The 13,179-nt window shown below is 39.2% G+C and overlaps 1 protein-coding gene across 1 annotated transcript in view; it reads left to right on the top strand.

Moving 5' to 3' along the window:
- Positions 1 to 11,212: 11,212 nt before the first annotated feature.
- Positions 11,213 to 13,179, top strand: part of Slc17a6 (solute carrier family 17 member 6) — a 38,752-nt gene continuing 36,785 nt past the window's right edge. The window contains exon 1 of the mRNA XM_063256776.1: positions 11,213 to 12,226. Within this exon, the coding sequence (XP_063112846.1) occupies positions 12,141 to 12,226 (86 nt within the window). The 5' untranslated portion in view covers positions 11,213 to 12,140. The remainder of the gene's footprint in view (positions 12,227 to 13,179) is intronic.

The following is a 13,179-nucleotide window of genomic DNA, read 5'->3' as shown; positions in this document are numbered from 1 at the left end:
CTCATTTCTTATACTACAGATGGAGCGGGCATCCTGCACTCCATTCTGTACACATAAAAGAGTAGTATCTCACTGTGTGGGGTAAACACAATTCTTACCTAGAACATTGATGGTTCATTTCCATTCCCACTCCCTCTTTTTTATTTTCATTGAATAACTGACTTAGTTTTCAGGTACCAGCACCCTTAAGTGAAAGGCAATTCAGTACACTGGTGGTTGTAGTATGACTACCATTTCTCTTGCCAATTTATATCACTACCTGGAGAGAACAATGTTTCTCACCTTTTCCTCCAGCTCACCTCTGCAGAGGCGTCTGCCATAGTTCTCTTAACGCACCATTGCAGCAGTGTGTTTGGACATCTGTATCCTCTACCTGCTGCATAGCTCTTAGTGGTAAACATAGTTTCATAATATTCTCTCCCTCCAGTGAGCATAGCACACAAGACAGAGAGATTGTCTAATAATACTGGTGAATAAAAGAATAAAGTGCATAAAGGCAGATGTCGTGTCTTCACTCTGGTGAATGAATTTAGGTTCTAGTTCAGACACTGGAGAGCTCCAAACCACTGAGTAATTTACAGTTTTCATCTGCAAAATGTTGCATTGTGATTGCTGTAAATTGAATATGTCTCTAAAGTTAATGTGCTAGAAGTGTTATCCAGAAGGGAACAGTATTCAGGGGGTGAGATAATAAGTCATGATTGCATCATGAAGGCTCTGCCCTTATGAAAAGACTAATGCTGAGGTTATTGTGAGGGGGTCACTGTAAAATGAAAATCACCTTGGCTTCCTCCTCCTATTAAGAGTGTCTCTTCCCTTCTGTCTTCTTAGGATGCTCCAGGAATGTCTGCACCCAATTCAGTCCCTTATTTTTGACTGCCCAGCCTCCCATTCTATGAGAAATAAACCCCTTTTCTCTATATATCACCCACTTTCCAGTATTCAGTTACTGGCACATAAAACAAACCAAGGCAATTAATTGTACGTCTTATGTTGTGTCATATGATATAATTTTACATTTCATTGTGCATCTACTCTGTAGGGCCGCAGTGAGAATTAAATGAGGCCTTGCCTGTAAGCACTGCAAACAGTTCCTGGACTTTCATAAATGCTCAATGATACATGTTTTTAGGAATTGGGTTGACATTAATGTGTTTGTTTTTGTCTCTGCACCAGGAAAAATAAACCCTTGCAGACAGAAGGTTGCCTCTCTTCTCCACCTCTTCATCCTCAGTATTTGGAATCTAGTCTACAAGGAGCAAATGCTTTTGAGTAAATGAATGAATGGAATATTGACTTTAAAATGCTGAGAAGCCCCAAAATACCTACTTTTTTTGCTTTATTGATCACGAGTTTTGGTGAGATTTTTATAAAGATTTCAACTATGCAGTGAAGAATTCCTTATTAAAGTTGTCTCACGGTCACAGGGCTCCAGAACCAGAGCTCTGCAGTAACCTTGTGCTGCGGCTGGGGAGTGAAATTCAACACCTTCTATTCCGCCTAATCCTTGGAACAGAATCAAGCATTGTACAGTCACATGCAGGAAGAAAAGCAAAACAAAGGAAACGTGAGGCTCCTGTCTGCTGATTTTTCTCCTTCAGCTGCCTGGATGAAAGTTATGCAAACAGATAATGTGAGCTGGGTCTGGATGTATTTGCTTGCACTCCAGCCTGCTTACCCACATGGCCTAACCGATGTTTTATAATTTATCTGGAATTTGCTCTTGAGGGAGAAGCAATCAGCCAGGTAAAGCAAAGGGAGCCAAGGGTCTTCTTCTAAACATTGTAAATACACTATTTTTGAAGACTTATTTTTATATCTACTTTATGCTTGACAGTTATTCAATGTTGTGTGTGTGTGTATTTCAGAGAATAGGAGAGAGGTAAGGAATGTATTTTCTGGGTCACCATCTGAATGGAATCCAAAAATAGACTCTAACTACTGGGGGCAGTGCAGTGGCAGCAAGATGTTGTAGTCCTAGAAGCATGACATCAGGGATGATGTCACTCCTTAACTCTAAAAAGAATAATTTCCCCTGGCAGGTGACGCAAATATGAAGTGAGAGGCTCTGGGGCTTGACAAGTGTGAAATAGATCTTTTGCATGTGTGTTATTGAATTGTACTTTTCTGCTCCCAGTGTAACCACTGGTGACTTAATGGTTTCAGACTAAATGATCTTTAAATTCTAAAATTATATTCTTCACCAAAAGTTGTCATTGTTTCCGCTTCTCCTATTTAAGGAAATATAAATGACTCCAACCATCAAAACTGTCACCTCCCCCAAAAGTAGATCAGTATGATCCATGACTCAGTGTAAAAAGGAAAGCCACATTTCTTCCAGTTTTGAACTGGGTCAGCCCCATGACAAAGCTCTGCTGCTACCTCATCTTTACTGCAGGAGATGCCGTGCAGAGACAAATACCCTCTGCAGTGGGGTGCATCCCAGAACTGCAGTTCATCCCAGGATGGTAACGCTTGTCTTCAGGTTTTAAGACTGCCTTTTTTGTTTGTTTATTTATTCAATAGCTGGTGGTCTTTCTTTCTTTCTTTCTTTCTTTCTTTCTTTCTTTCTTTCTTTCTTTCTTTCTTTCTCTTTCTCTTTCTTTCCTTAGATCGTAGAGAGACACATAGAAAATTGCAAGCCCTGATTAGTTTTATGCCTCCTCACCTGCAAATATTGTGGCCTCAAAGCACACTTCACCTGCAAGGAAACCAGACGTGCTGTTCCCTAATGCGTTGCTCTCACCTCTCAGAAGCCTTTCTCCATTTCCTAAAGACCCCCTAGGGCTAGAAACCAATTGGATTCTCTGGACATTTTTTTTTAAATCTGTTTCTAAATGGGATTGTAAGGGCAATAACAGCGAAAACTACTCTGAGATGGAGGTGTTGAACTGTACTTCCACTGGGGTTTCTAGCTCCCCAGTTGGAGGAAAATCTCTAATGAGGAACAGGGTTCCTGGAACCTTAGAATTGTTACACTATTCTGTGGTAGGGATCGTATTCCCAGACTTGGCAAATAACCTGGGTAAATTAGTATTACTCTATTCACTTAACTCCATACCAGCACCAAAAACTAATACTAATTAGTTATTTTTAGGTTCTTCTGATGTTCTCTCTACTGTGAGTTATATTTTATATGCAGAATTTAATTTTCACCTCATAAAAATTGGTTGAGGTCAATAATGTTATTATAATGTTTTAGAAAGGAAAAGTCCAATTTTAGCAGATTGAGAAATTTGCCCCAGAAGGAAGAATTTAGGAGGCAGAATTCAATCCCTAACAAGTAGATTTGAGACAACTATTGTGGCTCTTGTTCCCACAGAATGTGATCTTCCATCGGCTACCACATATGAACTACCTGCATTTTCTTGAATTATAATTTGATTGTAACTATCAGTCAATATGAAAGGTTAGCAAGCACAGCACTGGAAAGTATATTGAGGAAAGTGTATCAAGTCTCCCTATGGTGTCAGAAACGCTTCTTTGAAGTAACAGCTGACCCCAGACTCAAAAATGAGAATGAGTTAGGTGAAAAGCAGCGGGCTAGAGAGTTACGAAGGAAAAGGGACTTGCTTTTACAAGACAAAGTAGAGGAATATGGGGCACATGCCTGTAACCCCAGCGCTCTGGGAGTGAGGCAGGAGGATGACACATTTGAGACCAAGCTGGGGCTTGGCGAGAGCTGTTTCAAAATAAAGAGTAAGGCAAGCCTAGGGTGCGGATTTGATGCTAAGAAAATACAAAAGAAAATACTCATGATAAGAGGCAGATTGCTTGAGCTGGAATTTTCAGAGAATTGTGTGACCGTGGAGGGTTTCTTGGTGTTTGTATCATAACTGTTACATAAAATCCGAATTTTGCTTTAAATTAAATGAGTGGGAGGATGAAGGACAGGAAGCCTGTGTGTGTGTGTATGTGCGTGGGGGTGTTTTCCTGTTTTTATCTTTCCTGAGTGAGTGAGAAAGAAGAGAAAAATAGAATCACATAGAATCACAAAATAATGTTATAGGAAGATTAAAATAGATACAAGAAAAACTGAAAATCAACCAACAGTAATATAATGATCCTAATAGCTGATGCAAGGTGCTTAACACCACCACTACACAACATGTGTGCACATGTGCGCACACACACACACACACACACACACACACACACACACATGCACTTTATCTTCTTGACTAAGGTGAGGTTTCTCAACAGCAAATATTGTTGTTAGATAAAATGAGTTCAGAGGCCATTGTTTGAAAAATATGTATTTGACTTCCAAATCTAGGTATATTTATCACTTTGATAAAATAAAAACTAAACTAAACATAAAACCCATGATTGAGACATTTGTGCACAATGTGCTTTGATTTCTGCCCTCATCAGAACTTTGCTTCTTTGGAACAAATGAGCCAGTTAATGTCATATCTCCTTCTAACCCTCTTACTCTCCCTCTCGTGTAGTATTGTTTCCTAGGAAACACTTTCACGGGGGTGAGCTCTTGTGTACACCTTGCACAGTCTGATATGGTTATAAAATGGACTTGAACCCAGGATACTTTACCTACAAGGAAAAATCATAGCTGCTAAAATCTGGGAGCCATTAGCTTCCAAGTCTTCAAGAAAAGTCAGTCGCATCCAATCCACTGTCCACTGCTTCTGTGCTTAGGAGGAAAGCATCAAGTGAACAGTGTACCCATTTGTGGCCCGAGGGTAGGCAGAGGAGGGACTCTGGGTTGGTATACCTGCTGCTGACCTCTGGCTCCTGTCCCATCACTTCCCTTGGTTTCCGATGTCCAGGGTTAGGATGACTTGGTGATGATAGGGCTCTGGATCGTGAGCAAAGGATATGTGCTCAGTGTAAATAGAGTGAGCGCCCAAAGGCAATGTCCTCATGTTGATGTTTTTCAAGCTATGGATGCAATGACTGGGGTCCTAATCCTTTGTGTCTGTGTCTGTGGAGAATTTCCCCAACCTTGCATGTGCTGGGAACTCCTTATCACAATACAGAGAAGCTAGCTCTGTGAGGTTCTTGATCAGCTGGAAAAACCTACTACTTTATTTGCTTTCTGAGCTGGGCCCCTGACTCTGTGTCACTGTGGCCAGTTCCCCTCCAGAGGACCAGGACTGTGCTGCTTCAAAACATTGCTTTTATTTTTATTTATTTATCTTTGTAAAAGGCTAATTTAACTTCCAAATTATACAAAAGCAAGATCTTTACCTTATCTGTTTCTCTGGTAGTCAGCAAAGGGGACGACACAGCACAGCTTAGAATAAATTGTATAAAAAAACCTCACTGATTCATCTTCCCATCAAGAGTTTGCTTTGGGTGAGCTTTGCATGTCTTTTATTTTTTCTATGATTGCTTGTCCATGGCTCCTCTCCCAGTGTCTTCAGTTTACAGTGAAACCTCAGTTCTGCTTATCTATTCTTTCTTCATTTCCCAGCCTCGGTTTAGAAGATACCTCAAGGTGACAGAACAAGATATTCTGTGCTGCAAGGAAAGCGTAACCGACTCACATTGGTTGCAGTAAGGAAAAGGTACTCATCCATCGGTTAAAATGTGAAAAGCCAGGCCAGTCAGAGAAGAGACTTCAGCGGGGCTTGATCAGATCATTGCCTCTGTTTCTCCACCAGGAGGCATGGCTGGCGGTATCCAGAGTTCCAAGAAATCACCACCAACTCTGCAGTTTACAGGGAAGGAGGCAGCTTCCTCCCAAAGCAGGCGCGCGCGAAGTGTGGAATTGTTAGCTTACTTTCTCAGTCACCCCTCGTTCACTGCCTCTTACCCTTTAGTCTAGGAGTAAAACTGATGTGTAATACTAATATTCTTGGAAACATCTTCACCCACTCCAGGTCAGATCTTTTAACTCAAAGGCAGCTTTCTTTTTTAACCACTAGGGGGCGGCAGCTGGAAAATGTTCCCAGCACTTCTTTTCTGGTGGCTGTGTATCTACGTGTCCAAAAACGTGGCTACAGTATGTTTATAGCAGTGACATGGTCTGGAGTCAAAATATTTGTCTTAACATAAAGTTATTCATTGCTATATGTGCTTTATAAAGCGTGACTCTAAATATTTTAGAGCTGTGAATGCCTCCACCTTCTGCCTCTGATCCCTTAGGTAATTTAGAAGTTAGTGCTAAGCTAGACATAAAATCCAAGGGGAGATTTCAGTAATGCTGGGTGCCTCCTCTCTCGGGATGACAGTGTCCCACAGTCTGCGATGACAACTGTGTGGAGCTCTAAGGAAGAGTTGAGGATTCTCAGGTGCTGACAGAGAGCTAGGATCGTGCAGTACCCAGGAAAATCTAGGTAAGATTTCTTCACATTCAGTAATATGGCATATTTTTGTTATTCAGTCCACTTGTATCTAAAAGTCTGGAGTCCGACGGTCTCGGTCTTGACCATCTTTACACAGAAGGGCGTATTTCTTTTATTTCATTACAAGTTGCTTCTCTTTTCTGTTCTTAGTTTTGGTCCAATATGCACTTTATCAACCACACATTTTACTTCTGGAAAAGTATTTTTGAGAGTTTAAAGAGGCCAATTGTTTCAAAGTCCTTCTATGATTTACCACATTACGTATAAAGTGTGGAATTCAAAGCTAGAAATCCAGTCCTGGAGTTCAGAAAGATTGCTATAATTAACATTTGCGGTAGTGGTTTTTATTCACTTTAAAACTTGGATTTTTCCAACCCACAATGGCATACAGTGTATAAGGATTTGTCTTCTCTTGAGTACACAAAGACTGGAATAAAATATAAGATTATTTCCAATACAAAAAGATATATTTCATGTAGGCTTATGTATGTATATTTTACAGTTAAAATCCGTATTTAAAGCAAAAATGTACATTTATTAGTATAACCCACTTCAAGTTTTTAACTAAATAAATGAAAAGACATTCTATACATCACCACTAAAGAAAGCAGTACAGTGTTATGTACACAGATGTGATTCTTAAAATGAACTGATTTCTTCTATTTTTGCCTATCCAGAAACTGTACAATGGTAATTTCTTAGAAATGTCTCCCAGAGCATTACTGCAAAGTATAATCAAATCAAACTAAACCAAAAACTGTCCACTTAAAAATTTCTGACAAAAGCAAAAGTCCCGCATAAACCCTAATGCTTAGTTTTGCAGTGTCCAACCGACAGATGTGTGCCTCATTAAAGTGAATGTTTCCTTAGCAAGCTCAGGTCAAAGACAGTCATACTATAAGAAATAATCTGTAAAAATGCAGTTTTTCTTGAGCACTTCTCACTCTCTAAATTTATTGCTGAGCTAACTGGCTTACTGTACTCTAGAAAAAAGACCTGTCCCAGAGTAGATGCAACTTGTCTGCTAAAGGAGCATTTGTCAAAATATAAAAGAATGTTGCATTCAAGATAATCTCAGAATTTGTCATTTTCAAGTGTCAGGTATTTTCATAATTAAATTTATCTTTTCTTATAGTATTAAAATTTTTATTAACTGAAGGTTTTTAAATAATCAATGTATTCCTAAAAGATATTTTGTACTCTGTCAGAAGTTGCAAATGTGTTACTTACCGAAAAGCACTTCAAATTTTCATGGAAATATTTGAATTTAATAAATAGTTAAAAAGGGAAAGGAAAATTACAAAATCAAAAAAGTAGTAGTTTAAATTACATAATTGGGGACGATTTATTTCTAAAATATTGACAAATGCTTCCACCAGAGGGCAACATTTGCAAGATGCTAAAATCTACCACAAGCATCTCCTCACACAGGGACATAAACAAGTAGGAACAAACCCTATTGTATTGTTGTTGAACAATACTGCATGTAAGCATGAAAAAAAAGATTATTTGCTTAGTTGCTTATAATTATTTGCTTAGTTGCTTATAAAACTCATTGTCTCCTCATAGAAATACAAGCAATAAGTTTAAACTTCTTTAAAAATAGAAGAAAACAGAGCTTTCAAAATACAGCATATTTACATATTTTTATGTTTCTAACTTATGATTAACCATCTATCTTAAGTATGATTGAAAAACTCAGCACAGGGCAAAACAAAATGAAACATTTGCAATAATGAATACATAACGAAAAATTCAGACAGCGATCACTGCAAACTTTCATTTTTGCCCGTAAAGAAATTGAAATAATTAATGAGGAGTGATGGTTTCAAAGTTTTGGGGCCAAGAATCTAGACTCAGATTTGTTAGTTGATTTCATGTTCCAGCTTCTAAGTGACTAGTATTCTAGGTATGCATCAAAGGTATAAAGTCTGGAAAATTTTTTAGAATTACTGAATCTTGGGCTCCACCCTGAACCCGTTTAACCCAAGTGCATACTTAACCAAAATGTCAATCTCAAAGAACTCTATACCACTTCCAATCTGTACTATTTATTTATCTTCATTTCTAGGTATATGCCTTCAAGTAATTTGTAATTCTTCACTTTCTTCCTCTATAAAATAGAAAACTATTTTAACTTTTAAAAATTATGAGGAATAAATGAAGTCATCATGTAAATGAAAATTATTCATAAACTGTAATATGCCATCCATGTTTTGTATTCAATGAAACCTTATGGGGAGGAGAAAATTTTATAAGAGGAAAAGTTCTCTAGATAGAATTTAAGATACTGTTAAAATTGAATTAAAAAATAGCATGACAGTGGATTCCAGTAATCTCAGCTACTCAGGAGGCTGAGACAGGAGGACCTTGAGTTAGAGACCAACTTGGAAAACACAATGAAACCCTGTCTCAAAATAAAATATGGAGGACTGGAGATATACCTCATAGGTAGAATAGTTACATAGGTTGCACAAACCCTAAGTTTAATCCCCATAACACAGAAATAGTAAGGTTTTTTAGGGCCAAAAAGAGTACTCAAAGAAATGAAATCATATATATATATATATATATATATATATATATAATTTCATTCGAGGGAGCCCCAGAGTTCAGAAGTACCCCTACACAAGCCTATAAACAAATTTATCACTGTGTGTTCAGTGTTCAGTGTTCAGAATTTGTGGCCACACAAGGAGAAACTCTGTTGGGTCAGTAACTGGAATGTGAACATATGTCTTTTATTTAGGGATCAACTCTATAAATTTCAGGGCAGCCCAAATGACCTTATCAAGTCTTAAATGACCAAGTACTAATGCTTGCATTTCTCCACATACAACATTGCTCTTTTTGTATAGGGTTTTGCCAAGGAATTTTCTTTTAGCTAGAATTCTTTCCAAAAGCTACTCCTCCCTGCTCAGCTCCACTGGAGCGCCCCCATCTTCACTGGCCTAAATCTCCTCTGAAGTATTTAGACAGGCAAGGAAACATCGCTGAATGAAGTGCTTTTCTGTGCAGGTTCACACATAGCCTGGGTTGTTTCACTTGCTTAATTTCACCCATGGTGTTTAATTTTATCTTCATGATGATATTTCTGTGTCTATTTTGTATGTAGCCCATGAAATCTTCTGGGGGCATTCCCAGACTGAGTGTAATTCTTGGCACTCCTTGTATATTTTTAGAATGAGTAAGTCATTATTAGCACTTACTCTGATTCAGGCATTTAAACTTTTATCAAGAGGAGGGAGAAGAAACTCAGGAAATATTTATTTCAGTGAAGACAAATGGAAGTAATTATTTTATTCCAGAAACAATACTTTTCTTCTGGATTTCTATTGGTTGGTGACCCTTCACAAATATATAGTGAATGAGATGATCATCACATTTTTTTCTGGTAGTTTAGATGTCTAGTCATTTAGGGAAAACTCAAGCAGAATTGTTTTTATATCAACACCCAACCTTCACAAATATTAGTTAAAACGTTCATTTTTACATAAATTCCCAGAACACAAAATCATGGATATTTCTGGATGAATTAAATTTAATCAATTGTGTCACTAAAATTTTGAAAAACACCCAGATGACTCAAGTTCTGAGTAACTTGAGTATTTGTTTGCAATTTGCAAAGAGATAGGTTACTGAGATGTTTTTCTTTCTCTTCCTAATTGATTTCTTGAAGAAGCAAATAGAATTTTGATAGTATTTTGAAAGATTCAAGACATTTTAAAAATTGAATTTACTGTTTTATTACAGACGGGTGTTATGCCTACTTATAAAAAATAAGAGATATATACCTCTAGTATCTTATTTTAATCACAACTTATAGTGCTGTGTGTCTTGATAGCTACAATATTCAGTAGTAGTGAATGGTTTTAGCTCCTTGTGAAATACTTTGCAACTATTTGTTCAACAAATTGAATCCATTCTATCATTTGAACTATCCAGTGAGTAGTCTTACATGATTCTGTATTTGGAACTGAGATTTAGTCCAATGATTCATAAGTAAAATCTGCTCCCCCTGTTGGCTTAAATAACAGCCAAAGCTTTGACCTTGAGAATATGGTTCAAGGCCAGTCCATTTTATGAGCCTTTGCTTGAACTGCATCTCATCTCAGAGGTTTGTGGTTCATGTGGAAGGCGTTAATAATTCACACTGAGCACAGAATTCTTGCCTTGCTAAATTAAATTCATTAATCCCATATCTATCTGTATATTTAAAATTTTAAAATCTTGCACAGCTATCTCTCAAAAATTATGCACTAGGAGAAAGCACAAAGGAAAAAATGAGATTTCAGTGGAAGATAAATATATTAAAATAAATCTTGAAAACATCAGCTAATAAATTGCTGACAAGCACACACTATGGCTACAGATTTCACCAGTATGTTAATATTTTGGAAGAGCTGTAATTTAGTTAAGTAAAGCAGCTTAAAATTCTGAAGAATTTACATTGAATTTTTGTCCTGTATCTAAGAGAGTGTATTCTGTTTGCTTTCTTTCTCCTGTCTGTCTGTCTCTGTCTCTGTCTCTGTCTCTCTCTCTCTCTCTCTCTCTCTCTCTCTCTCTCTCTGTGTGTGTGTGTGTGTGTGTGTGTGTGTGTGTGTGTATGTCTCTTTCTCTGTCTCTCATCTTTCTTCCTTTCTCTTTCTACCTACCTGCCTTCCTTCTTTCTCTTATCAGGGATTGAATTAAATCAGCGATGTATTTTGGGACACATAATTTCCATATATATGTATATGGGAGCCCCGGAGTTCAGAAGTCCCCTGCACAAGCCAAACACCTTGCGGTCTTCCTTCCTGCAGTACTGTACTCCAGGCATAAGGTAGCACACTGGAAGCAACTTGTCAATTTTTAATAAAGTCCTCCTCCCGGCAGAGCCCAATCCAGCATTCTTCCAGCAAACTCCGGAGATGATGACATCTTCCCACTTGGTTTCCATAGCATCCGTTCCTGAAGAGCCCCAATGGTACTGGTCAGGGCGATCCGCCTGGCTCCCTTGCAAAGTTGGCCACCTGGCTGGCGGTCAGACGCTTCCCTTCCCCATGAAACTTGCTCTGTCCGTGGTGCTGAAGCTTCCGGCCCAGACCCGCCCAGCCGGGCGTTGCCGGCCATTCTGAAAAATTGCTCCTGATGCTCCCCAAATCGGCTCTGTGTTTGTGCTGTTTACTCCCGTCGTCAAAGAGCAACCGCGCCTCTCCATCTTAATTCGACTCTACCGCAGAGCAGAGTTACGCCGGCGCGAGGGGAGGAGACCACGCGGAGGAAGGAAAAACTAACAGCTCACCTGAGACCTCAGACACTCCCAGGAGTTTGGAAAGCGCTCTCAGCGCCTTGCGGCAAAGGCACTGCTTTAAAAAGTAGTATTCTTGTGCCATTGCCCTTACACCAGGGCTCTGGGATATTTCCACCCCCTCGGTTGAAAGCCCGCAGCTTTGATTGCAGTGAATCCTGGACGTCGGAAATTGACATCTTTTTCAGGGAGCTGACTACCAGGACCAGGACTCGTCCGCACCCGCCCAAATACCATGGCACCTCGAGCGCCCTTAGCCACCCGATCCTCCCCTTCCAATGAGACTTTCTGATTGTGCCTACCAACTCTCCTATTAGGAAACCCGTGGGCTGCGTGCAGCTATAGCTATCCTGTTGTATTCTCCTTCTCGCACTCCCTCCCCTCTCTCACTCGCACTCTTGCTGGAGGCACACCACTACCAGTCTGCTGAGAAGGAAAAACAACCCCCAACTACGTTAAGATCAGGAAAATATGCGCAGCCTTCGCCTTTCATAGCAATCACTACTTAAATCTGGCAAGAGGAGACATCAGTCTTCCCGAGAATGGAGTCGGTAAAACAAAGGATTTTGGCCCCAGGAAAAGAGGGGCTCAAGAATTTTGCTGGAAAATCCCTCGGCCAGATCTACAGGTAAGAGAAATCCAACCCTGTGTACCTGGGGCTTGCCAGGAAAACAATCTGCGGGAATATTTCCATAAGCCTTCGTTGCTTAGGGAGACTGTAATATGATCGGGAAGTCTTTTTGTTGCTGATTGCTGAAGCCAAGCTGCTCAGGAAACCTGCTTATTAATGCAGGAATGTTTCACTAAATAAACCTGTCTGTGCTGTGTGTGTGTATGTGTGTGTGTGTGTGTGTGTGTGTGTGTGTGTGTGTGTGTGTGTGTTTTGCTACCTGCAAATTCTCATCCTGTCTTACCCAAGACTTATCCTTTTTGCCATTAAGAAATGACTGGCATCTGCTCAAAAAGCCTTTCTTTTGGTGCTCCAAATACTTCAAATTAAATTCCTTTGATGCAGAAGAATGAACAACAAAATACAACCCCCTAAAAATAATCAGGATATTCCAAAGTGGCAGAAAGAAATTTAGATCTCAGTTTTAAAATCATAGTAGAGAAAGTCTCAGGGGATCTCTTTCTGCACTGAATAAAATAAAAATATATCAATAATTGATACCTGAAGTAGTTCCTTTCTCTGAACCTGAAGCAATGTGGGTGTATTTTTAATTATTAGCTTTCTGTTAGCCACCCAGTTCCTGCATGTGAAATGTCAGGGTGCTTGTCATCACAACCTCAATGACTTTGAAAGTCCTAGCAAAGATTTAAAATATTTTACCTCTTTTGCAGTCATTGCTCTTACTATGCTATGAACTGCACACACTCAATCCTTCCAGGTATGCGATATACATGCATTTTTTGTTGTTAACAATACCAGCAGAATCAACCAGAAAGGACAGACACAAAGGACAAACGATTCCATGAGGGCACTAATTTTCACATTTGGGAAACTGAAGCCTCTGTAAATTATAAGACACACAAAGAAAGTCACCAGTGTGCCTCCTCCTTTCCAGGCTCTCCTGCTCTGGT

This window comes from Cavia porcellus, unplaced genomic scaffold (genome assembly GCF_034190915.1).
Source record: "Cavia porcellus strain 051 isolate PalLab524CR breed Dunkin Hartley unplaced genomic scaffold, mCavPor4.1 scaffold_9, whole genome shotgun sequence".
Lineage (NCBI taxonomy): Eukaryota > Metazoa > Chordata > Mammalia > Rodentia > Caviidae > Cavia > Cavia porcellus.
The sequence above is the reverse complement of the archived record's forward strand: the minus strand, read 5'-3'. Positions and strand labels throughout refer to the sequence as shown.